General features: G+C 40.4%; 12 protein-coding genes across 12 annotated transcripts; 4 read left to right on the forward strand and 8 right to left on the reverse strand.

The window, feature by feature from the left end:
- Nucleotides 1-17: 17 nt before the first annotated feature.
- Nucleotides 18-203, reverse strand: TOT_040000168 (hypothetical protein; the record flags this gene model as incomplete). Its single annotated transcript, XM_009693792.1, has 1 exon — nt 18-203. The coding sequence occupies one exon, from the start codon at nt 201-203 to the stop codon at nt 18-20; it is 186 nt and encodes a 61-aa protein (XP_009692087.1).
- Nucleotides 204-208: 5 nt separating this feature from the next.
- On the forward strand, nt 209-840 carry TOT_040000169 (conserved hypothetical protein; the record flags this gene model as incomplete). The annotated part of the gene is made up of 2 exons (XM_009693793.1): nt 209-314; nt 347-840. The coding sequence occupies 2 exons, from the start codon at nt 209-211 to the stop codon at nt 838-840; spliced, it is 600 nt and encodes a 199-aa protein (XP_009692088.1).
- A 139-nt stretch (nt 841-979) lies between these two features.
- TOT_040000170 (glycosyl transferase) lies at nt 980-2,758 on the forward strand (the record flags this gene model as incomplete). The annotated part of the gene is made up of 11 exons (XM_009693794.1): nt 980-1,100; nt 1,144-1,343; nt 1,372-1,491; nt 1,523-1,645; nt 1,677-1,833; nt 1,890-1,967; nt 1,998-2,179; nt 2,214-2,330; nt 2,361-2,402; nt 2,464-2,551; nt 2,583-2,758. 11 exons carry the CDS (start codon nt 980-982, stop codon nt 2,756-2,758), a joined length of 1,404 nt encoding a protein of 467 aa, XP_009692089.1.
- Nucleotides 2,759-3,303: 545 nt separating this feature from the next.
- Nucleotides 3,304-5,196, reverse strand: TOT_040000922 (conserved hypothetical protein; the record flags this gene model as incomplete). The annotated part of the gene is made up of 10 exons (XM_009693795.1): nt 3,304-3,435; nt 3,468-3,587; nt 3,641-3,707; nt 3,846-3,944; nt 3,975-4,318; nt 4,349-4,552; nt 4,585-4,652; nt 4,685-4,761; nt 4,944-5,040; nt 5,112-5,196. The coding sequence occupies 10 exons, from the start codon at nt 5,194-5,196 to the stop codon at nt 3,304-3,306; spliced, it is 1,293 nt and encodes a 430-aa protein (XP_009692090.1).
- Nucleotides 5,197-5,264: 68 nt separating this feature from the next.
- On the reverse strand, nt 5,265-6,406 carry TOT_040000172 (uncharacterized protein; the record flags this gene model as incomplete). The annotated part of the gene is made up of 5 exons (XM_009693796.1): nt 5,265-5,693; nt 5,756-5,950; nt 5,979-6,159; nt 6,190-6,308; nt 6,341-6,406. The coding sequence occupies 5 exons, from the start codon at nt 6,404-6,406 to the stop codon at nt 5,265-5,267; spliced, it is 990 nt and encodes a 329-aa protein (XP_009692091.1).
- Nucleotides 6,407-6,572: 166 nt separating this feature from the next.
- On the reverse strand, nt 6,573-11,093 carry TOT_040000173 (conserved hypothetical protein; the record flags this gene model as incomplete). Its single annotated transcript, XM_009693797.1, has 2 exons — nt 6,573-6,834; nt 6,871-11,093. 2 exons carry the CDS (start codon nt 11,091-11,093, stop codon nt 6,573-6,575), a joined length of 4,485 nt encoding a protein of 1,494 aa, XP_009692092.1.
- A 161-nt stretch (nt 11,094-11,254) lies between these two features.
- Nucleotides 11,255-14,469, reverse strand: TOT_040000174 (conserved hypothetical protein; the record flags this gene model as incomplete). Its single annotated transcript, XM_009693798.1, has 4 exons — nt 11,255-11,385; nt 11,600-12,969; nt 13,009-14,377; nt 14,412-14,469. The coding sequence occupies 4 exons, from the start codon at nt 14,467-14,469 to the stop codon at nt 11,255-11,257; spliced, it is 2,928 nt and encodes a 975-aa protein (XP_009692093.1).
- A 372-nt stretch (nt 14,470-14,841) lies between these two features.
- TOT_040000175 (nucleoside diphosphate hydrolase) lies at nt 14,842-15,609 on the forward strand (the record flags this gene model as incomplete). The annotated part of the gene is made up of 4 exons (XM_009693799.1): nt 14,842-15,160; nt 15,191-15,337; nt 15,367-15,452; nt 15,484-15,609. 4 exons carry the CDS (start codon nt 14,842-14,844, stop codon nt 15,607-15,609), a joined length of 678 nt encoding a protein of 225 aa, XP_009692094.1.
- Nucleotides 15,610-16,023: 414 nt separating this feature from the next.
- TOT_040000176 (hypothetical protein) lies at nt 16,024-16,392 on the reverse strand (the record flags this gene model as incomplete). Its single annotated transcript, XM_009693800.1, has 1 exon — nt 16,024-16,392. The coding sequence occupies one exon, from the start codon at nt 16,390-16,392 to the stop codon at nt 16,024-16,026; it is 369 nt and encodes a 122-aa protein (XP_009692095.1).
- Nucleotides 16,393-16,449: 57 nt separating this feature from the next.
- TOT_040000177 (uncharacterized protein) lies at nt 16,450-19,596 on the reverse strand (the record flags this gene model as incomplete). Its single annotated transcript, XM_009693801.1, has 9 exons — nt 16,450-16,565; nt 16,600-16,739; nt 16,782-16,898; nt 16,934-17,885; nt 17,954-18,057; nt 18,419-18,959; nt 18,992-19,123; nt 19,153-19,483; nt 19,522-19,596. 9 exons carry the CDS (start codon nt 19,594-19,596, stop codon nt 16,450-16,452), a joined length of 2,508 nt encoding a protein of 835 aa, XP_009692096.1.
- A 633-nt stretch (nt 19,597-20,229) lies between these two features.
- On the forward strand, nt 20,230-20,724 carry TOT_040000178 (40S ribosomal protein S27a; the record flags this gene model as incomplete). Its single annotated transcript, XM_009693802.1, has 1 exon — nt 20,230-20,724. The coding sequence occupies one exon, from the start codon at nt 20,230-20,232 to the stop codon at nt 20,722-20,724; it is 495 nt and encodes a 164-aa protein (XP_009692097.1).
- Nucleotides 20,725-20,928: 204 nt separating this feature from the next.
- TOT_040000896 (uncharacterized protein) lies at nt 20,929-24,022 on the reverse strand (the record flags this gene model as incomplete). The annotated part of the gene is made up of 16 exons (XM_009693803.1): nt 20,929-21,297; nt 21,430-21,549; nt 21,671-21,774; nt 21,806-21,860; nt 21,903-22,000; nt 22,094-22,217; nt 22,253-22,454; nt 22,558-22,668; nt 22,711-22,762; nt 22,802-22,850; nt 22,881-22,958; nt 23,023-23,432; nt 23,466-23,537; nt 23,570-23,702; nt 23,768-23,926; nt 23,963-24,022. The coding sequence occupies 16 exons, from the start codon at nt 24,020-24,022 to the stop codon at nt 20,929-20,931; spliced, it is 2,196 nt and encodes a 731-aa protein (XP_009692098.1).
- Nucleotides 24,023-24,081: the final 59 nt, after the last annotated feature.

The raw sequence follows: 24,081 nt of genomic DNA on the forward strand, positions 1-24,081 counted from the left end.
GAGGAGGAAGTTTGGAATTACATCAAAGCGCATGAGACTGGAAGTAGGGGATCAGGTTCTAGCAGCTTTGAGGAGAATAAGTTTCCGCATGGTGGCAGGGGAAGGGGACGGGGTAATTCCAGGAGGAGGCAACTCGACCTAAGCTCACACGCACCTAAGGCATGATTCACATTCACGATTAAATTGTGTTTAGAGCTTTGCATCGCAAATGAGTTATATTAGCGCTGAAACTCAATCCTATTTTGGCGGCGTAAAGACTGATTTGTCGACCGACATTAAGATTTCTGACGTGGATTTAAACGTATACATATCCTGTAAGCTACAACACTGACATGAATTTCCTTAGACAAAAACGGGGTCATAGAGAGCTACAACTCTACCAGTTTTAAGGTGCTACGCTCAATTGACGTAAACAGTTTCAACAACTTGCTTCCCTGGGAAAACCCTCAGAAAAAATACTCGCAAAAGATGAAGATTGAGCTCATCTGCCAGGACTCATTTGTGCTATTCAACAACAGCGATAGTGTTGGCATGGTAAGCTTGAAGGACGGGTCTCTAAATCGTTATATCCGGATGCGAAACGATGAACGTGATGGCGTGTTTGCACATTTATCCGATGGCAACGCACCGGAGTGTTGCGATCCCAGCTGCTCGACTTCTAGGGCCACCCAACCCAGAGATGTAATGCTTCTGAAGGGCGTGAGTGATATTGCGACCATTCCTTCGATACGGGAAATATATATAATCAATGAGAGCGGGCAGCTGTTTGTTCTGCATCCAGGTAGTGAACTTGCAAACAATTTATTTTCAGAATACAAAAAACTCTTCAAACAAGCTTAAATGTCGTCACACTTTAATTTTATATTATTATAAACCTGTTCTAGTTGTTACACATACACATCCTTTGTTGTGTGGAGATTCCACAGTTTTACATGAGATGTTTGTAATCTAGCTCGAGTTTCTCGTTTTATAATGAAATATGAATAAAAAGAAGAGTAAAAGGCCAATTACGGTCTTGATTGTTACTGAATACTTCGTTCCCACCATTGGAGGTGTTGAGATTCACGTATACAAAGTCGCGGAATACCTAATTAAATTCGGTACTTTAGGCATACACTGCTTGAACAAAATAAAAACTTTCAGGATTTAAGGTGGTAATATTCACGAGGAACTTCGGGGACAGACGGCGAGGGGTCCGGTATATGGAAAACGGAATCAAGGTGTATCACCAGTGGAACAACGGCCTCATCCCGCCTTCCACCATTCCCACCTTCATTGACCTCTTTCCCTACTATCGCAACATTTTAATCAGGGAGAAGGTGGACGTTGTGCACACGCACATGGTACGTTCGTTCCTTTCATTCTCCTCAGTCCGCGTCAAGACTCAAGCTGGAGATCGAGACGTATTCGATCATTCTCGGGTACCGCGTCGTCTTCACGGACCACAGCCTGTTCAGCTTCTCAGACCTAGGGCCGATATTTCTGAACGAGGTGACGGCGCGCTCACTCATTCTTGGTTTAGGACATTAAGCACTATTCGCCCTTCCTCGACCACCTGGTCGCTGTTTCTAACCGCCACAAGGAGAACATAGTGCTCAGGTCAGAGGTTGACCCCCGGAAGATATCAGTAATCCCAAACGGACTGGTGAGGACGCCAGTAGTGATTTTTTATTCAGGAGTCAAAGGACTTCGGATGCAACGCCGAGCAGCTGCCTCTCGACAAAATTGTCATTGTGTACATCTGTAGACTCTGCGAGCGCAAGGGCATCGACCTGGTAGTCCAGGTAATTCCCATCGTCTGCAAAAGGCACAAAAATGTGGAATTCATCATCGGTGCGTAAAGCCTAATCGCCTGATTCTACTTGTCAGTATCGATATGTAATTTTTAGGCGGTGGTGGTGACAGGATAGCTATGGTCAGAGCAATGGTTGATAAATTTTACTTGCACGACAGGGTTCAAATTTTGGGTTAGACTGCGAGGCTTCACCGTGCATTAGGATACGTTCCGACTCACGAGGTTAACAACGTGCTCAGAAGGGGTCACATATTTCTGGTGACGTCGCAAACGGAGTCGTTTTGTATAGCAGCTCTAGGTGCGCACTTATTTCTCAACGATATTTCAGAGGCGGCCTCAAGTGGCCTCATAGTCGTCTCCACATCGGTCGGCGGGATTCCAGAGGTTAGTTTATTCAAACTAAAGCCTCTTTCCCTAGATTCTCCCTCACGACATGGTTCTGCTCTCAGACTACGACCCTTTAGCGTTCTCTTACAGAATTGATGAGGCTATTGGCATGCTATCCACGGTCGATACCAGGAAGTACCATGAGAGGGTGCGTTTGCCGCCTTAACTGCCAATTTAGGTTAAAAACATGTACTCGTGGGAGAAGACTGCTCTGAAGCTGGTAGGTTCTCATTCTGTTATATAGCTGCGCTGCGCACTCACACATTTACCTTTATGTGTAGACTGGCGTTTACTACAAGGCTCTTTTGACTCCCAGGATGAGTCTGAGGGAGAAGATTTACAAGTTGTTGAGGGTGAAGAACGGCTACGGTACCCACGCATTCTTTATTGCCCCGTTCAGGAATTTCTCTCATTCTCATCTTCGCCGTCGCCCTTTTCCAGTGGTTCATATACGAGTACATCTTTCCTAGGTATTTGGAGCATATTACACTACTGTACAGGCGTGAGTTTGAGGAGCCTCCCAACTGGTCTCAGGCCCAGTGCAGGGATGCCAAGGCTGAGAAGGCTCAGTTTTAATGTTTTACAATTGCAAGCGCTAGCCACAGCACCTTGCTGTGTGTGCACTCGCGCCACTTACCCGCTTATTCATACAAAGAATTTATCGAGATCCTGGTACAGGCTCTTCTGGTTAAGTAAAAAGTTTGCTTTGTACTCGATTTTTTCCATCGGCTTTAACGACTCTGATGTTGCTTATTTGCATCGTTTGCGCGAACTTACCGTACTCTATGTCGATGTATGACCTCAGTAGGTACCTTACGAGTGCGTTTTTAAACTCCAACGCTCCCGTTGCCAACTGATAGTACAGGATGTCAGCTGACAGCAGTGCCTACGTTCACCATTACGATGTTCTAGAATGCTGATTCTAACACAGACTAGGGGCTGTAGAGGCTCTAATAACGATGCCAGTACAGTAACAATTGAGTTTAAACTAGTTTCCAAACATTGCTATTTGAACTGAAACGTCAGAATACACTTACCAGCATGACTTTGTTGTCTATTTTAGCGTCGCTCTTCACTCGCATCCACTTCTTGTCCAGCAGGTGCCTTATGGTCTCATACACCTACCACTTGTCACGGGACTCGCAACTTACTATCACCTTGAAGTGCACTTCGTTCTTAACATCGTCCCTCATTTTCTGCATTGGGGGACTGCTGAGAACCTCGTTCATGGAGTTCTCAAACCTGAGAATGTCCTAAAAGCTTCTACACTCCACCGCGTTCTTACCGCACTGAGTGTGTCGTGGTACAGGTTCTTGATGAACATCTTGAGCTGCTCCTCCCTCAGGTACTGCAGCTGGTCATCCTTCGATTTAAGCATTGGGAAGTACTCATCGTCGACGAGGCTCTAAACGCCATGTGTCGAGTGAAACAAATTATATAACTGATTTATTCACGTACTGGTGATCCTGACAGAATTTGCTGCACTGTTCCCAGTGACAGGTTGTGTTCAAAGTTTTTATAGTCACTAATCAATTAGTCATTTCAGAGGTGTGGCAGTACTGTAAATTTTCAAATAGTGTATCTACACTGTTCCTCTTGTTAAATCTAAGGCCGTTTATCTTATAAATACTCAATCATTCTGTGCTCCCTATTTGTTCTTTACCTTAAAATTTTGCTTATTAGTGACCAGTTTCCTCCTGTTATCTTCCAAAGCGCCTTGGTGTACTTTTCTGGAAAGGCGATGTGTGAATTCAAGTAGGATCTACGGTCTTATCAGTTTGTTTTCACTCACATTGCTTCATCGCTTGGCAGTTCTGGCACTTCATAAAATACCAAATTGGTGCTATCGATCTTCGTACTCGTACTTGACTCCACTCCTGAACCATATCCCTTTTCAAACACCTTCTTGTAGTATTCGTCTGCCACTTTCAGGGCCGAAGTTGCGTCATTTGCGATAAATACTGACGGCAGCTTCGATATCTGCAGCCCAAAGATCAAATTTGTCAGGAACAGCGGCCCTCTGTCGTTCAGGAACGGCGAGCTGAACAGGTGCTCCACTCCATCGTTGCATAATATCCAGTTAATTCTTTCATGGTTTGCCCATGACCTCATGCTCTCTGTTAGATATGCCACTGCCTAAAATACTTTAGTTTGCACGTTTCATACCCATTGTCCTGTAAGTAGGCTACTATAATTCGGCGAACGTTCTTTCAGTTCTTTTACTTCAACTATGTGTGCGATAGAATTTATAAATAGCAGAAACGTTTGCAGTTTGTTATAGCTTGGGTTTATTGACAGTCCAAATGACTGAGGGTGCAATTCCAGCGTCATTGAGCATGTGCTCCAGAAACCGTCGAAGCTCAAATAGTTCTAAATATCTTTTAATACTACTAAATCGATACCTTGTTCAAATAATCTACCATTTCTCTCCATTTTTTATTCGTACTGAGTATGCTAATGTTACTTTGCGCTGAAAATCATGTGTAAGACTCACTTTCGTACCCAAATGATTGAAAAAGTTGTTTATGTGGTCTTCAAATTTGGGAAATCGAGACTTCAAATCTTCAAACACCTTATTTCTAACATTTAAATTATGTTTTTTGCTCAAATTCTTACAGCGAACTGTTGCCGATGTGTGTCAGTCCTGATGCTGATCTTATTATGGAATCCACAAATTTAAACAACGAAGTCTAAATATGTTTTAATTCACACTGTTTTTACTTGAAAATTATAGTTCTTTACGTTTTTAAAATCGAAATACGAGGTAATGTATGCTTCCGTTTTTCTGTTCTTAAGTTCGCAGAACAGCTCGTTGATAAAGGTCGTTTTTCCTCGACCTTCTGGTCCAGTTAACCACACTAAGCATTTATTATATCTTATTTAACTGTTTTTGTTATATTTTAGCATCTATTTGTGTCTCTTTTCTTACATTGATTATTTGCAGGTGTACATAACGAATTGATCACTTTCGCCCTCAGGTTTTGCAGCAGTGGCGAGTTTATGTACTTGTTCATTTCACGTGGTTCACAAAAAAAACATATTAAATTTAAAAAAAGTGAAATTTGTGTTATGTGTTTCCGGCTTATGGGATTCCGTTTGAACGTTTTTTCAACTCTTCCCACACCTGTGATACTATTTCATCTCTGCTTACCACTTCGGCGATCGCTGACTTGAGTGTTTCGTACGATATTGTCAGAGTCTGCTCCTGCGTGGACGATTGAGATAGCACTGGCGAGTCTATTACTTTTAGGTTCATGTTGATCATTTTTATTGTCTCTGAGTCCGACTCTTCTGATGAGTTTTGTGGTTCTCCTTTCCCTGCTGATTTAAGAAGCGTCATCAGGTGTTTTCCTCCCATGTTCCTTCCTGGGCCCGGGTCCTCGTCCATTTTAAACTTTTCCAGTTGCTTCGTCGGTCCTGTTCCCTCTTCGTTTTTCTTTGTTTTCGACTTGAGGCTTATTGAATCCAGTAGAAATGACCCGATTGACTTTATCTTTTTATCTTTTGACTCCTACAATTGTTAATTAGTTGTGTGTGTAGCCTCTCCTTATGTATAGTTGTGCTTTTACTTACTTTTGTTTGCTCTTTGTCTTGTTTTCCTATTACCAAGGGCGCATCTTCCGAGTTATCGTACAGTGTGTTTAGTGCGTTGAAATTGTATTGCAGTGGCGATGCGTTGTTTGTTATTTCCTTCAGCTTCTCGTACGTGTTCTTGCACTCTGCCTCGTCGAAGAACCACAATCCTTGCAGTGAATTCATTGTGTTCTGCTGTTTTTTATTTTATTTTTTGTCTTACTCTTTTCACGTCCTTGCTTCTGTAGAATATAAAGTTTCCGTTTTGGTTCATTTGGAATTCTGGAGTGATATACTCCACGAGGTGGTTTTCCGACTTTTTATTGATCAGGATGAAGCTGTGTAGTGGTCTTCTCGACCTTTTAACTACGTACAAGAACCCTTCTATTCCCATTCGTGACCATCTGCTTGTTTATTTGCCTTTTTAAACTAACTTGTTGTCCGGCGACATATAGTATCCTGTTACGAACGGCGTTTGGTTTATTATGTTTTCTATGAACGGATCCAGTGTATTCAACAGTTTTAGGCTCAGTCTTCCTCTCAACTGCTTTACCTATGTGTTTTTTTATTTTTTTGCTCTCTCACCTCGTCTATGGACGAACATGTAATATCCGCATCGTTTGGTGCGATATCTGTATTATTCTGAAGCATTTTAGCCTTTTTTTATTTACATTACTCTGAATAACATTATTTTTATTTTTTTATTACTGTGGAATCACCGTCTTTATGGTGTCGTACTAACCAGTCCCTCTTGTGTATCCTCATATTTAACACATTTAATTAATACACATATGTATATAATTAAATTAATAATTATTTACAAATAGTTATCAGTGTCAATTATGTATGCAGCTATTCCGTAAGGAACGACGTAGTCGCGCAACTGGAAAATTTCGAGCAACTCCCTCACGTAATCCTCGTGTTTCTTATTCTGTACTAGTTTCCTTTTTCTTCCTGGCCCACTGTTTTCCTCTGGATCCTCTTCGTTCGTTGGTTCTGATCCGTACTCCGTCATTCTCTTTATGTGACGCTTCAGGTTTGTCATTACTGTGAGGAGCGAGTTTTTCGTGTAGTTTTTCCTTTTGATATGTCCGTACTCTAATGCGCGTTCCCACAATGGATGTCCTTCTTTCAGTCCTCCGTCATCTGGTGTGTACAGCTCCCACGCTTCTTCTTCGCAGTTGACTGTTGCATTTGATATGAAACGTTGCACCCCCTTCATCAGTATCTTTCCCACTTCCGTGTAAGTTGCGTCAGGTGGGATGCTTTGCTTCTTTAGGTAATCCAACAGTACGTTATCCAGCGACGGCATTGGCACGGGTTTTTGCAGCATTCTCACCTTACCTATCTTGAGTCTCGACTCGTAGATGGACTCAAATGCCTTCTTAAAGTCGTCTCTGTACAGGATCCTTGGGACTTCCACGTCTCTGAAGGGTATCGAGGACTTTCCATCTTTGACCGGTTCTTTATCCAGATTGTCATGCGCGTCGGCCATTTCGAATCCCACACACACGAATGCTACCGAGCTCATGATTGTCCTTTCCATATGTGGTATTCTGCACAGGCTTGCGTAGGTCATAAGTGATTTCATCAGCGACTCTCTCACTCCTGACAGTACCTTCTCGATAGTCCTTGCTTTCTTTTCTTCACAATCGCACGATTGGCGCGACTTGCATTCCGAGCTGTAGATCCTCAGCATGTCCATCTTCGATACTGCCAGCCTGTAGCACACCATGCATGGTGTGACACTGTCCGGATAATCCATTGGCCCTCTGTTATTCATGATATAGGACAATATCCATAGCTGGTCAACAATTGGAAGGTATTCGCCATTATATATTTCTTCGTTTAACGGTGTACCACTGAATATGTTTTCAGCTGGCAGTCTGACCGTCCTTGACATTGGGTACACCGACACCTGTGGCCTAATGACATTAAACTTGCCAGTTGGCCTTAATGTGTATTTGTTCAGTTTATCATTGATCTCCATCCCAGTGTTGACGTGTGAATTAACGAGCTCACAGTCCAGCGGTTTAACGCCGGCTTCTGCAAATTTTGTATTAATTATGTCATTACCTGCTGCACCTTTAATCTGATCCGAGCCACCACTTATGCTCGTCACATTGGCCTCGTCCGTTAAAGGAGGTAAATTTGTTTCCCAGGTTTGAGATGGTCCATTTACTTCCTTCATTTCAAAAGTGTGGTTGAACGTTATCATGCCTTCTGGGCTATAGTTGATGATCTTCAGTGACACGTTGAATGACATTTCTATCGTCTCCACCCTATCATACTTGTTCTTGTACGGCATTTGACAAGTCATCACCTGGTACGTTTTCAACTTAAGTTCATTCTGTGGAGCATTCAGGTTTTCCTTATCCACTGAGATTCCGCACATCTTAAGTATGTCCATCTTCATAACCGTACAGTATTCAGACATCATGTAGTCTTCAATCTGGTGCGTAAGCTCTGGCATATAAATTCCAATTTTGCTCCACAGTAGATGGTTGATGTCATCTTTGCTGAAATCAAAGAACGACACGTGTGTGAATATTTCCACCCCCCAGTCTTCTAACCTTCCGTACTCTCTATTGAGCCCTTTAGTCAATGCCTTTGATTTATTGATAACTTTATCCATGTTATTGTACGTCGTACTCAATATTCCATTAAATATCGACAGATTTTTGTTTCTGTTGTTACTTTCCTTCTTCGTCCATAATAAAGTTGTCAACTTATCCTTAATGTACCCTTTCAACCTTAACAATTTATTGTCCAGCAACCTTAATGTGAAACGCATAAGCAGCATCGACATCTTCGATTTTGTTTTCTTTTTTAGAGACATCTTCGGAGATGATGCTGGGTTCTTATACGTCTTTTTTACCGACTTACAGGCTTTCTTTATTGACGTTCTTTTTTTACTGAGGGTTTTTAACATGCTCACTGATTTGTCCTTCTTATTTAAGCCTATGTTACATGTCGAACACAAGAACATTGAGTTCAAGGACTCTTTTGTTTGGTCGTCGCTCAAGAACAAACTCATCTCCTTATTCAAATACATCAAGCTTGACGACAGATCCAGGTATATGAATCTGTTTACATAACTTGGAAGCACGTCCACTTTCTGAAAGAACTTTTTGAGAGAATCCTTATTATCTTCCTCCTCCTCACGTTTCAATCCGTTGACCCTAGGTTCATTATTTTCTCCCACATCGACCCAAACTTGTTCTGGAAAAGGTATGTCCGGAAATGTAACACCTTGTTGAACCTCAAATTCCTGAACTTCTTCAAATTCCTGAACTTCTTCAAATTCCTGAACTTCTTCAAATTCCTGAACTTCCTCAAATTCCTGAACTTCTTCAAATTCCTGAACTTCTTCAAATTCCTGAACTTCTTCAAATTCCTGAACTTCCTCAAATTCCTGAACTTCTTCAAATTCATGAACTTCCTCAAATTCCTGAACTTCTTCAAATTCCTGAACTTCTTCAAATTCCTGAACTTCTTCAAATTCCTGAACTTCCTCAAATTCCTGAACTTCTTCAAATTCCTGAACTTCCTCAGGTTCCTGAACTTCCTCAAATTCCTGAACTTCTTCAAATTCCTGAACTTCCTCAGGTTCCTGAACCATCGGTTGTTGCTGAACAACAGGTTCCTGAACTTTTTCAGAAAATGGTTGAATCAAGCAAGGTAATTCAATAGGATCATAAAGAGGTTCATTTATCTGAGAAGATTGTTCAATCTCTTGATGTGATTGCTGATTCTCCTGAAAATGTTCCTGTACCAGCTGAGGCAATTGTAACTGCTGATGAGGTTGCTGAACAAACAAAGGCTGCTGTACCAGCTGAGGCAATTGTAACTGCTGATGAGGTTGCTGAACAAACAAAGGCTGATGTACCAGCTGAGGCAATTGTAACTGCTGATGAGGTTGCTGAACAAACAAAGGCTGATGTACCAGCTGAGGCAATTGTAACTGCTGATGAGGTTGCTGAACAAACAAAGGCTGATGTACCAGCTGAGGCAATTGTAACTGCTGATGAGGTTGCTGAACAAACAAAGGCTGATGTACCAGCTGAGGCAATTGTACCTGCTGACTTTGCTGAATCTCGTCGTAAGGTATTCTAACATGCTGAGATTCGAAATTATACAAGTCAAAACCTGATTCTTTTTCCTCATAAGGTTTTCTATCCTCGTCAGAAGATGGTGAACCTTCTTCATTTGTTGACGACCCCCCTCCGGACTGCGTCCTAAACCATATGGCATTCGTATAACGTAAATTGCCTTTAAAAAACTGTTCGTCCACAAAATTTGTTGTCACAAACATAATTTTCTGAGATCCCGATATATTCCTAAACGAAAAGTATGATTTGTTGAAACTTGGAGTTTCGCTAACTGTGAACATTGGAAATAGTTTAATGGAATCAGAATATATGATAGGTTCAGCGTCAGGGCTGGCTAAAGGGAATGCCGATTTAATCACCTCAACCGTAATTTCAGGAAATATCATCAACAACTGATCCAGTGTATAATTATTATTGGTAGCACCAAATATGACGAGCCTTTTCTTATTTGAAGGCCCGTGGGAAGTCTTTGAAGGAATATTTGAAATATCTGGGATTAGGCCCAACTCTCCAGGTTGTAAACGAGAAATTTCACTGTATTTACGACGAAACGTAGTCCAATCCAATTCGCTGCATTCTGATTCTTCATCAAAGTTATTTTCCAGGGCTGCTACACGGTCTAACCAGTTTAAGACTCTGTTTACCGCATCCGAATCATCTGAATCAAACTCATCTTCTGGATAATCAGAAATATTATCTTCAATGTCATCCCAGTTGTTGTTAGAAGCGCTTAACCCATTATCTAATGAACCTATGTTGTTGTAACTGTTTCCTCTGATTCTATTTATATTCCCATTGTTTCTTTGATTTCCATCTGTCTCTTGGTAATTATATCCCTCTTCTCCATCTGTCTCTTGGTAATTATATCCCTCTTCTCCATCTGTCTCTTGGTGGTTATATCCCTCTTCTCCATCTGACTCTTGGTGGTTATATCCCTCTTCTCCATCTGTCTCTTGGTAATTATATCCCTCTTCTCCATCTGACTCTTGGTGGTTATATACCTCTTCTCCATCTGACTCTTGGTGGTTATATACCTCTTCTCCATCAATTTCCTCTCCATCCGAATCTTCATAATATTCACAGTCCTCCGATTTTGAATCAAATTCGCTACCCGTTTTATCTATATCTGAAAAAATGTTCTCTAGGTCTGATGCCTGAAGAGAATTGAGTGCTTCAGTGAATCTCTCACTAAGATTGGTACTTAGTGTACGACTATCCACATCCATTTCTCCGGTATCTTGTACAGCCTCAAGTTGTGAATCTCTCTCTGAAATAGGCCAACTATTAGCAGGACTATTAGGTGACCAACTATTATCTAATATATTCGAAGAACGTCTAGGCGATTCACGTACACTGTCAATATCCATTGAAATGTTCGTATTCTGTCCTAGGCCACCCATCGTTTGTGCAGCAGTATTTCCGGTAGTTGAAAACTGAAAACCATTCGCATTGTTTTGTGTACCAGCTTCCTCTGTCGTCTCCGTATTATTTCCCCTTGGTACTGTGCCCAATTGTGTGCTCGGCGCTTCATCGTTATGACCCATCGCTGTTGTGAAAGCTCGTGTTCCATCGCGGAGAGGAGAACTAGGAGAAATAGGAGAACTAGGAGAACTAGGAGAAATAGGAGAACTAGGAGAAATAGGAGAAATAGGAGAACTAGGAGAACTAGGAGAACTAGGAGAAATAGGAGAACTAGGAGAACTAGGAGAACTCGTGCTTAAACGGCGTTTACATCTACTTTTAGGAGATTCTGTTTCGTCCGATTGGTGATCTCTATCTCCATAAGAACGAGCAGAATCTGAATTAACTGTTCTATTATTCTGTGCAGAATTTGTATTGACAGTGTTCCTATTAGCTGATGCATTGTTCCGTGAGGTTCTCCTTGCACCAGTGTTTCCCGTTGCTCTTAAATAACTTTGTATAAAAAGCCTAACAACCGTCTTGACATCGACTACACGATTGTTTATCTTAAGATATTCTTCTTCAAAGTCTGTTTCCATTTGTGAATAATCTCCCATTTCTATACCTTCATTTATTTTTGACAACAGCGATGGTTTAAGTAGGTCTTCTATTGTTTCAAAACGATTTGCATTCTCTGAAACATCAATTTGTAAATCTTGATCATATATGCTATTTACGACAATTGGTACAAATATCCTCTTCAATATATCCCTGGCAACAACAGACTTCAATTTATACGCTAATATACTACGATAAACTAAATTCGGAAATTCTAACTCTAATATTTTCCGAACTAGAGGGGTTGGTAGTATTATCAGTGTTTTATTTTTTAAAGTATCGTTTGTTGTTCTTGCTATCCATAACAGTGTATGACGGCACGGAGAAGGTATCAATAATATATACGTTAGATCATACCTAGGGACCCTAATGAAATCTTCCAAAATCTCTATTATATCGTCATCTTCATCGGTATTCATTTTTTGGTCATCGGCTTTTGTAACAGCTGCATTGACTGGTGTATTGTGTGATAACACCGGATGGGCGTCAACGACATTTTCAGGTTCTTTATTATTCACTGTTGACGACGCGCTTTCCGGTGTTTTGTGTGTTGCGACATTTTTTTCGTCGGCTTTTGTATGATCCGCATTGACTGGTGTATTGTGTGATAACACCGGATGGGCGTCAACGACATTTTCAGGTTCTTTATTATTCACTGTTGACGACTCGCTTTCCGGTGTTTTGTGTGTTGCGACATTTTTTTCGTCGGCTTTTGTATTATCTGCATTGACTGGTGTATTGTGTGATAACACCGGATGGGCGTCAACGACATTTTCAGGTTCTTTATTATTCACTGTTGACGACGCGCTTTCCGGTGTTTTGTGTGTTGCGACATTTTTTTCGTCGGCTTTTGTAACATCTGCATTGATTGGTGTATTGTGTGATAACACCGGATGGGCGTCAACGACATTTTCAGGTTCTTTATTATTCACTGTTGACGACGCGCTTTCCGGTGTTTTGTGTGTTGCGACATTTTTTTCGTCGGCTTTTGTAACATCTGCATTGATTGGTGTATTGTGTTCATTGTCAGTTGGAGTATCTTCTGTGTCGTCTGCATAACTAGATTCTTCGGTTCCTGATGATCTAAATGGTTGAATTGACTTGGTGATATTTTTAACTTACCTCGATTCGTCAAACAGACAGTGAGGACTGTCAGTTTCGATGACGGTAGGAAATTTATAGTCCGGATCAAATATAATCTGTCGCGATTCATATTCTGATAGTTTTACTCGTACCGAAATGCTTGGAGAGCCGTAGGTTCCTTTTATGTGGACAATATTTTTAACGTCTTTCTTTAGTTTATCAGTGTACATCGAATCATAAACCAATTTTTTACTAACTGAATCCAAATGAATGTTGTATCCTCCTAGAAACTTTTGGTAATTAATTAAACCTATATCTAAATATCCCATGTTATTTTCGTGTTGAAAGATATTCGAAGGATCGATATCTTTTACCGTTTTAGTGACCACCATTTCGTACAAGTACCTTGTTCTTAAATGAATAGCAACGTAGTTCATCAGTGCTGCCTGTAATGGTTTGCACCTGTCGCTTTTCATGATTTCAAAGTACTTTATTGTATTCAACAATGATGCAGCCAAACATGCCTCTAGTGATACTTGAACCATCTCGCTGTCTCTGAATTTCGCCGGTACACAGCTTGACAGCTGAGTCAGCGTCGTATTGGTTTTTCCTACTAAATTTGGGACCATTAGCAGAAGCCTGTACGACCAGAACTCCTCCTCGTACGGTGATTGGTATACCAGAATTTCCTTCACCAACTTTGAAGTTTCATCCAGATCCGCCTGCTGGACTTCTCCTAAGTTTTGCGACTCTATTCTGATTACCTTGTTAACATCTTTGTAGCTTATAATGAGCAGTTTCATACAATGCCTGATGAACTTAAATACTGTAACTGGACAGTATTTTTCGTAGTCAAGCAGAATTTCATTAGAGTATATTAGAAACCTTATGATTATTTCTAAACACTCAATGTATCCTCTGTGTTTTGAGCATGACTGTTCTTTCAGGTCGTTGACTATGCTCATCATCCTGTCCAGTAAAAAGTGAAAGATGTCAGCGTAGGTGAATTTAACGTTCATCAGGTATGGCTTCTTGATGATGTCGGCGTCCACAAAGTGGTACAGCATGTAGTAAACGGTTCTTCTACACCATACCACTGGTCTTACTTTGCCCGGGACAAATATTGCTCTCTTTACATAAGGTACGTTAGACTTGATGGCTAGGCTTTCTTCTAACACACCGTTACATCCCACCTCGAAAACGCTTGCCAATCCCTTTATAAACCTCTGGTGCATTTCGGCATTTGAACACATTCCGTAGATTTTTCCAACCTTAGATTTTTTGTTGTTTTTGGTAAGGTATGATAGGATATCTTGGTAGTTGAGCAGGATATCCATGAGTGGATTTTGGCCCATTGGCATAAGCAATGGATTTGTTTGAAAGTTCGGGTTTTCGGTCCATTTTTGACCTAAACATTGATCTATTTTTAGGTTTAAACATACCGGTTAAATGATTCAAAGGATCCGTAGGATGTAAATACATTGTTTCCTTCAAAATCATAAAACAATTTACAGTGAACACATTAAGGTTTAATACAAATATAATCTTTATAAATTTAATTTAGATTATAATGTAGTACAGAAGTTATAAAACAAAAGCTTAAAAATTATAAATTGAACTATAAATTGTGTTGTTGTGCAACAACACATTTGCCTGTGATATATTTAGTATACAAAGTTTTGCTTAGATCACTCATTTCTCACGCAATATTACAATCGAATCAATTTATATATGTATATATTTACAATTCGAGCCTGATCCGTTTTTCTGTTTTGAGTATAGGTCCTTGTCTTAGGATTTATGCCTTGTTTTTTTCCGGGTTTTGTGTGTTTATGTGGCCACCTTCGTTGTTGTTTTGGTTTTTTAGATTCAATGGAACTTCAAACCCCGCCTAAGGGTACCATTAAACTTTTAAAAAGGGTTTATATTAACAAGTCACCCTGGATCCAACTCGAAAGGATATACTATAAGGAGCTGGATTCCAACGATACCAACAGACCTGACGTTGATGGTTTGTTTTTCGAGTTATTCACCTTTTTAGAGCCTTTTGTTCCCGTTCAGTGCGACGATAACGGCGCTCCCATTAACTTACAAAAAAACGTCAGATACTGGGACGTGTTTTCCAGAAGGCAGGTCAATCAGCCATCTCATCCAAACTCCGCGACGACTTTGGCCTTTTGTTATAAACTGGGTGCGTTTTTTATCACTAATTCTGTTTCAGTTGATAACAAATACTCCTTTTTCTTGTCGGTCGTTGAGCAGTTCAGGCCCTCGGTCAATGTGCACACTCTTGAGTTCCCAAGTGGCATCTGCGACCCTGGAGAAGACACGACAACCTGTGGTCTTCGTGAATTGAAGGAGGAAACGGGTGTGTGTGGATTTTAAACTTTTTTTTAGGTTATACGGGTGTGCTACTTAGGAAGAGTCCTAACCTGCCCACGTCGGTTTTAGGCAACGACAACACTTGTTTAATCACCGTCCTGGTACGTTTTTGGACCATATTTCGTTGTTCAGGTTGATTTGGACTTGGATGTAAATTTAAATCCCGTTCAAAGCCTCGAGCCCACGGAAACGATCACTGCTCACGTGTTTCCACTTTGTAATCTCCTTGAGGTTTGTTGCTCACTTCAGCTGAGTTAATTAACCTTGACACAGTCTTTGGAGTCATTTTGCTCAAGTAATTGTTGCTCGATCGCCGATAACTTATATTGTAAGTTTCAGTTTTCTCATGTGCTTCAGTGTTTTGTTATTGCCTTTCTTTGATGCCATACGATGCTTTATATCCTAACTTAGTAGACATGGTTATGTCTTCGAAAAAGTAGTATTTTTAAGTTTTAAGCTCGTTGGGAATTTGAATTTATTATATTAATAATGTTTTGCCTTGACTTATATGTTATATATGCTTATACGTATACACTAGGGTGTATGTATACACTTCTGTATATATCTTCCTGTGTATACATGTATATTTGTTTCACATATGTATATGTGTGGATGTATATTTATTTGATCTCACATATATAGATACGTGTGAGAATATATTAATATTAAACATTAAATTGCGATGTTTCTGACCCTCTTCAGGCCGTTAAATACGCCTTTAGACGCGCAGTACCTAGTATACATCTTGGATGTGTTTATATTGTGAATGCTCCTTAAAACATAGTCATGGTCACATATCCCATTTTTGCTTGATTTAGGCTTTAACCTGCTAATGTTGCGCACCAGTTTATTTATATCTATGCTGTTATCACTCGACCTCCTTAACTCAGGTTTGACCATGTACTCTAGTGCCATTTTTACGTTTTTGCTTTCTGAGTCAACAGTCGGTAACGGCAACTTAGTTGCGAAATCTACAAGTCTCAACAACACCAGAGCTTCAAGCCCATTTTTAGGATACTGCTTAAATATGCGTTCTGTCATCCTTTTTGCAGCGTAATGGTTAACGTATCCGAACGTTTTATAAGATGATTCCAGAACCTACAGTGTTTCCATTTCTGCCGCCGACCTTACATTTAGGCAGTCAAACATCGAAAAATCTCCACTTTTGGCTAAGTTGAAGTGCACTCCTCTCAAAACAGCAACCGTGTCATCTTCTACGTTTTAATTGTGAGATTTCTGCTTAAATACCGTGTTTTGATTTTGGGGCGGTACCCGCCTCTTTATCGTCATCAAATCCACGGATGTTACCGCCATTGCATTCACAGATCAAACTCATCAGAATACCCTGATTCTTCGGAGAAAGTCTGCTTTTGTGTTCAACGAAAAACCTGTTAAGTCAGTGTTTATAAATACATTTATGTTTAACTTACGTTAGTGACGATTCTCTTAACTGAGTGTACACATCACCCATGGAACTTTTATTTTTTAAAAGGGCATCGTCAATCGATTTTAGAAACTTAGATGCATATAAAATCTTATAGTGTACACTAAAATATTTAATTGATTATATTATTCAGCTTACCATAAAAACGAGTCTAAATCTCCGACTATGTCACTGTTTGACAAACATTGCACAAATCTACTGTAAATAACACCAAGATTCGCACAAAGGTTACACACCTGATTCAATTCACATATTTCTTCTGATTTCAAGTCAACAAACACACACTTTTCCACTTCTTCACTGTAGTCTTCAATAAATTTTAGTATTTGTACGTCTCCCTTTGAGTAATATCTTAGTGCCAATTGTACATTATCAACTACTGTAAAATTTATCAAATCCCACTCGTTTTTAAGTTTTATTTTATGTTCATTAGATTTTATTTTTTTACACATTGTGTGTATGCATTTTTGTGAAATTGTATCACAAACACTATTGACTGACTCCAGTGCTTGATTTAAAGTCAACTTTTCTGAGTCCCCTTTGACTCCAGAGCTTGTTTTGTTCAAAACATAGCTTATTATTTCTTCCGACAACCGCATATGCACTTTCCATTCACTCAGAAACCCTAGTCTGTTTAACGATTTCAAGCAGGTTGAATTTATTTTAAACTGTTTATCTCTTTCCACGTTTAAATTAAATTTTATCCTATTTTCTATAATATTTGTTATTTCTTTCACTATATCTTTTTGCAATTTTTCCAATTCGCCTCTTTTATAATCATATTTTACAATATATGGGCTCTCAGTTTCCAATATTTCGTCTTTAATCTCTGTACACACCTTATCAACCTCCATTTCGTCCATATTTCCTTTATATTCTGCAAATGGTGTGATGTATTCCATTAATTTTATGAGCTCGTAGAAGTCGAAGTATGGAATTTTATCATACAGAGACCTATAGATCGAATAGTATATTCTTTCATCAAAATACATATTTTTGTTGAACAGTTTAAAGATTCTTATGTATTCCTGTGGAGCTAGACTTACAAAATCCATGTTGAGCAGGTTCTCCACGTGCTTCAGGTTAAATTCTACATACCGTCAGTGTGTTTCATTAAACTCAAACCTATTACCTACCTCAGCTACTTAATAAAATTACCTTTAAAATTATATTTTGAATCGTACGATATCAGCTTATTCAGCTTGTTTTCCTGCCCTTTGCTGGGTCTGCTTCCCAGAACCTTCCTCAACTCACCGTTACTTCTTATAACTAGGTTAGATTCCATTTATAATTTTAATTATTATAAACTACGTTAGTTTTCCACAATTTATAAATTCATGATATCACCATCTACCTTATTACTTATGGGCACTATTTACTTTTATATTTATCGTGAATTGGGTTAGCGTTGCATATTATCATTCTGAGTTTAAAATTTATGGTCGGTCAACTGTTTTAAATACTCTGTGTATTTTGGTTGCCGTTAGCTTCTCCTGCGGGCTCTGCGCTTGTTGAAGACTAGCGGTCGCTCCTCCTTCTCCTTCTCTCCATCCAATAAATCCTGAACGTGACTTATAACTTTCCCGCCTTACCTCTGCACTGCGCTTATATACTGGCTTTGACACTTTTTTTTCATCTTCTTCTGTGCTCTGGCTGACTATTGGATCCTCTTGGTAGTCGTTTCCCACCATTTGTTCTACTCCTTTTATTTCAACTTTAGACTTACCTTGCAGGTGGTGTGTTTGTTCTGGGCTTACGAATATGTCTGTATTTTCCACCCAATGTGAGAACACGCTTTCTCTCGGGTTCACTACTTCCCATTGTCCTATTAGTGGGCCGCTAATGTTGTTCAGTTCATTGTTTGGCGGTTCATATTTTTCTTCTTGTTTGTTTTCATCTTCTTCTGTTTCATCTGTCTTTGCGTTTTGTTGTATTTTTACTTGTATTTGTGGCTCTGGCATCTTCAGTTCACATTTTACGTTAAAATGTATGTATGATCCGTTGTCCGTTTTATTTTGTGTTCTCATGATTTCACCTTGTGTTCCATATTGCTGTAGAATCGGCATTTCATTCGTTATTGATTCGTCTATCCATCTTATTTCTCCTGTGTTGATATTGTGGTAATACCTTCGGCCTTTGAAGGGATCAAACTTCAGTGTCCAGTCTACATTTATCGTTATTTTTACTTGTCCTTACTCGTTGTCAAGTGTGCTGCTGTCGATGGTATCACTCCGTCAAAGTCCTTGGGCCTTGTTTTTGTTCTAATTCCTGTCAAATTGTTGTAATACACCAGCGAGCCGTCGTCCTGGTCTATTGTTGCTATCCATCCTGCAGATTTTATTTATTTTATCACTTACTTGTTGGATTATAGTTCAAATCCACGTGTTCCGGCTCTTCGTATCCTGCTAGTGTTCTATTTATCGTTTTTGCTATCCTTTTCTTTTCCGCTTCAAAGTCTAAGGTGGGTTGAATCAAAGGACGGTAAGCGAAGAGATCATTCACAAATGGGACAGTACTATTATTTTCTGCAGGCACTGGATTTTCCAAAGTGATCGTATTTAGCCTCTTCATCTCGTCTTCTTCGAATTTATCTTGTTTTTTCTTGCGCGTCTTTCTTCTGTGCGATTCCATCATTTTATTTCTCAATGTGGATATATGCCTTATGCTCGACTCATGTCTGGTAATGTTCTAAATATTTTTTATTGTAATTAGTTTTTTCTACGAACCTGTAGGTGCCCTGAGACCCAGCACTTGCAAACTTCGCAATAATGTTTCTTCGTTGAAACCCAGTAGTCTGTCATCTCATAATATCAATTAAAATTAAATCTAAGTTATTAGGTGGTTAATAAATATAAAACTCAAATAAAAATAAAATGAATGATGCAACAAGTGCTAAGCTGTCTGTTGTGTTGAAACTTGAATATGATGTACCGCACCTATATTAAAGTGCAACCATTTATTCAGTACACATATATTCCGTTTTGTTTATAACCGACAGTGATTCTATATTCACATACGTCGTTTACGCATATGTAAAATGCAAGGGTAATTAATCATGTATAAATCGCGGGATTTTCAGTATTCGACGAAGGGTATAGCTTCAAAATCCTCCGGGGTGCTTATGTGTAGAGTAGAATCAACGTGAAACGCGTGTGTTAACGCTACGTCGATTTGTCTGACCTTCTCGAATTTTCCCGCCCGACATTATTCCAGCCTTCCATTTGTTTCAACCGTTTTGTAATTGAACACTGCCATTGCTGAATATTTTTTATATCATTTCGACTCAGATCATATTTTATACATCCTTTTGGCTTCGTTGTGACTTTACTTATTTTTTAGTTCGCTTGGTCACAATTAGCTCGTGATTACTGTTCTTATCTTCCCGGGTATTTATTGTTACTTTTTAAGCCCTTTTTTGGTATAATACGAACTTCATGATGGAGGATATGAACTCTTCGATACGACAGGTTTTGATTAAGCTTTTCGACGGCAGGACTGCCGTTTTCAACACTTATGATCACAAGACCGTCGGTGACTTAAAACACAAGATCACCTCGGATTTTGACTTGGATTCATCTTTCAGCCACTCTATCTGGCTCGGGCTCCAAGAGCTGGGTGACGACATTTGCCTCTCCGACCTTCTCCAGGGGCTCGACTCAATCAACCTCACCCACCACCTCTGCCTGCCAGGTGGCGGCAAGAAGCGCAAGAAGAAGCAGTACACGACTCCCAAGAAGATTAAGCACAAGAAGAAGAAGGTCAAGTTGGCCGTGTTGAAGTTTTACAAGGTCGAGGGCGACAAGGTCGTCAGGGTCCTCAAGGAGTGTCCCGCAGAGACTTGTGGAACTGGCGTTTTCATGGCTGCTCACCACAACAGGTCCTATTGTGGAAGGTGTGGACTCACGTACATTCTCAGCAATGCCAGCTAAGGCCCATTCATAATATAGTGATCACCCATACTACCTTTACGTTCTCGCTTACATTCATGTCTACGCGTTTTCACAGCACATATACGTTTGCTCACATGTTTATAACAATACACGTACATATAAACATATGCAAGTTCTATTGTTTAATTTTCGCGTGTGTATCCATGATGTTTGCGCTGACGCGTACAAACATTGCAGCTGTGCTTATGACGCAAATATGTCATCGATGTCGTCGTCCTGCGTTTCCTCAGGCTCATCAGCCGGCTCTTCCGGTTGTGGCTCTTCGCGCTCCTGCTCGACCTCTGCCTCCTCCTCGCGCTCCACCGGGACACTCACTTTGCTTTCCGCCTCCGCGTGTGGCTGCGGAAGTGTGCGTGCCTTCTCCATCAGCGTTTTCTGGAGCCTTGCCGTTGCCTCCTGGATCTTTACTCTCTCACTGGCTTCGGCTTCGTCCGTCTCCTGGTCCATGTCCGACTCTTCCATGTCTGAGCCGTCCAGTGACTCCTCGTTCATCGCCTCCTCCGCTTTCAACGACTCCAGTCTTTTCTCCTCAGCGACCTGCATTTGTGTTAACTTTAATTACACTAAAATCCACTGGTGCAGCTGTTTTCCAATGGAAAGCAAGTGCAGCAAGGGCACCATTTACTAAAACTCTGACAACACCATGGCATAATTCAAAACAGGGTGGTTGCATACCTTGTCCACCTGGTATTTGTCGTACGTCACCAGTCTCACGACCAGTGTGCGTCTGTCTGAGGGCATCAGCAGAAGCCCCCGTTGATAACACAGCGACTTAAGCTCCTTGATTCCCATCTTAAGATATTTCTAAAATTGCGTTAGTCAATCGCAAGTAACTATGATCAACATATTATTCAATCTAGTGGCACTTGCGCTACTTAACGTGCCTATTATCTATTGGCCACCATGTCCGTTAAGCTCAACTTACGTATGCTTCTTCTCTGTACTCAAGGGGGAACGTCGCCAGTATTTCAAAGTAGTCCATATCACAGCCGTCATTCTCGTCCACCAAATGCTTGTATTCTTCAAACTCTAAGTATCATTTGACCCCCTCTCTGTCTACCTGGCTGAGCCTTGAACGAGTCTGCGTCATCTCCTAGCAGTGTCGCTTCCAGCCCCTAAATCAACCCTTTACATTTCCTCCTTACTGTTGTAAATACTGAGGAGTACACTGTCCAATCCTCCCATGTTTTCAGCAACTTCATTATCACGTCCATCAACTGCTGGCCTGCTATCTTACTCTTTGACCTTGCTTTGACTACAAACACGTTAATAATGCCTCTATTTTAAGTCAATTCAACGGCCACTCGGGCCCATCTAACTAAAACAATAGTGCTATATAGGACTATACATTTCTTTACTCCGTCAAATATTTCCGGCAGTCGCTTTTCTATCGATGTTCTGTATATCCACGAGAACTGCCGTGACGACGCTGAGTTGTACAGCACGTCCGAAAGCACATACAGGAGTGCGATCTACATTCACTTTGTTTACTGCCAATCGATGTTACCTTCTGATTAACTTGCAAATTATCGTCGTTCAGGCGGTTTATCAACAGGTCCGTCAGTTGATACGCACACTCGCTGTTGTTTATAAAGAACAGCATTGCGTTACACACATCGTTTCTCGTCGTGGTCGTGTTTGCGATAATATTTTCAAATTGTCTCTCCTGCTCTGCTGTCAGTGGCACGTATCCACTCTGCGATGTATTTCTATTGTACATGTGTGACTATTGTCGAGGACCTACGTATACTTTACTGTGCTCTCTTCGCCGCCTTGAAAACTATAAAACACTGTAAAGGGCACTCAAAATACTTGTTTTGTGTCGGGGGCGGGCAGTATATCTTTCCCATGTTCGTTATCTTGAACGGCATGACACTCCAGGTTGACATTGTGTCTCCTTGGATCAGTGAGTACACTCTCCATCTAATTTATTTATAGTTTTCTGCCGGTGCTGTCATTCTTTACCTGTAGTACACACTCTCGGGCGTATATTTTTCGTACAGGAACGAGAACAATCCTGCGTTTCCGTATATCAAGTGCTTTATTTCCAAATTACCGTTTGGCGCCTCCTTCTCCATGATCATCTGCTCAAACTCCTGGCCTCCCTGCGTATCTTTAATTCCACCTCTTCTCACCTCTGATACATATTTCGACATTAAATCTATTATCTTCCTCTTATGGTTCGGCAGTGGCACAAACACTTGGAATAGTGGCTAAATTACTTTTTAAAGGTTAGTGACTCACCAGGTTCTGCAAATTTGGGTCAACCATCGGCACCTGCGTGTTAACACTTTTATATAATGTTTGGTGTGGCCCTCCCTTCTCTGTCTGTGCGTTTTGTACTGCTATTGTCGGTCTCAGTATGTTTTTCGCCCATCCTATTTTACACGGTATTTTTAGTATCTCCTTTCCGTCCATTGCGTTTTTTGCGTTTTCTGCCTGTGCGTGGCTCATGTATGACAGAAACGCTGACGTCGTTGGTCTCATCATTGACTCGTTTTTCACTGGCATGATTCTTATTCCTGTTATCTGGCCATACTTTGCGAAGTGGCTCATCAGCACCTCCTCTGTCACGCTGGCCGGCAGGTTTCCTATGAATATGTTCGTCGAGTTAAGGTCCGGTGCATTCAGTGCTAGGTCGTTTTCTATTTTTGACAGTCTCTGGTTTATTTCATATCTCTCATGCTCTACGTTCCATTATTTTATTGTTTCTTTGTTACCTGTTGTTGCTGTTAGTATTTTATTTTGCAGTTCCTTCCTCTCACTTATCACTCTTTGCTTTTCCTTGATTTCTAAAAACCTTTTAATCACTACGTTTAATCACCTTCTATGAATGTGTCTATTTCTCTGACTTTTGACCCCTTTGGCTGCTTTTTGAATGTGTTCTCTTCTGCGTTTATTTGCGATAAATATGTTGATGTGATCTCATCCTTATCCAACTCCTCTTCCGGGCTCTCCTATATTTATGCCATTCAAGCCTCAAGACAACACCCATACGTATTTTCTATTGTTTAATTCATACCTTTGTTCCCAGAGTGAATATTTCTGGAACTGTTGCGTTCGTCGAGCCTGTGGAAGGGTCCAGAACGTCGCTTTTCACGAATTTCAGGGGCTCTTCGGCACCAGTTCCATCGAATGATTTCACATACTGTGCGTATATTTTTGCCGTTTCCACATTTTGCTATTAATTGTTGTTGATTTATTTTATGCTACTTACTCTTAGTTTTTCTTCTTCCGCCTCCTTCTGCTTCTTAAGTTTTGCAATTAGGGACAACATTATTTACACATTATAAATTTATATAAATATTTAACAAATACTTTATCATTTCAATAAAA

The sequence above is a fragment of the Theileria orientalis genome, chromosome 4 (assembly GCF_000740895.1).
Source record: "Theileria orientalis strain Shintoku DNA, chromosome 4, complete genome".
Taxonomy (NCBI): domain Eukaryota; phylum Apicomplexa; class Aconoidasida; order Piroplasmida; family Theileriidae; genus Theileria; species Theileria orientalis.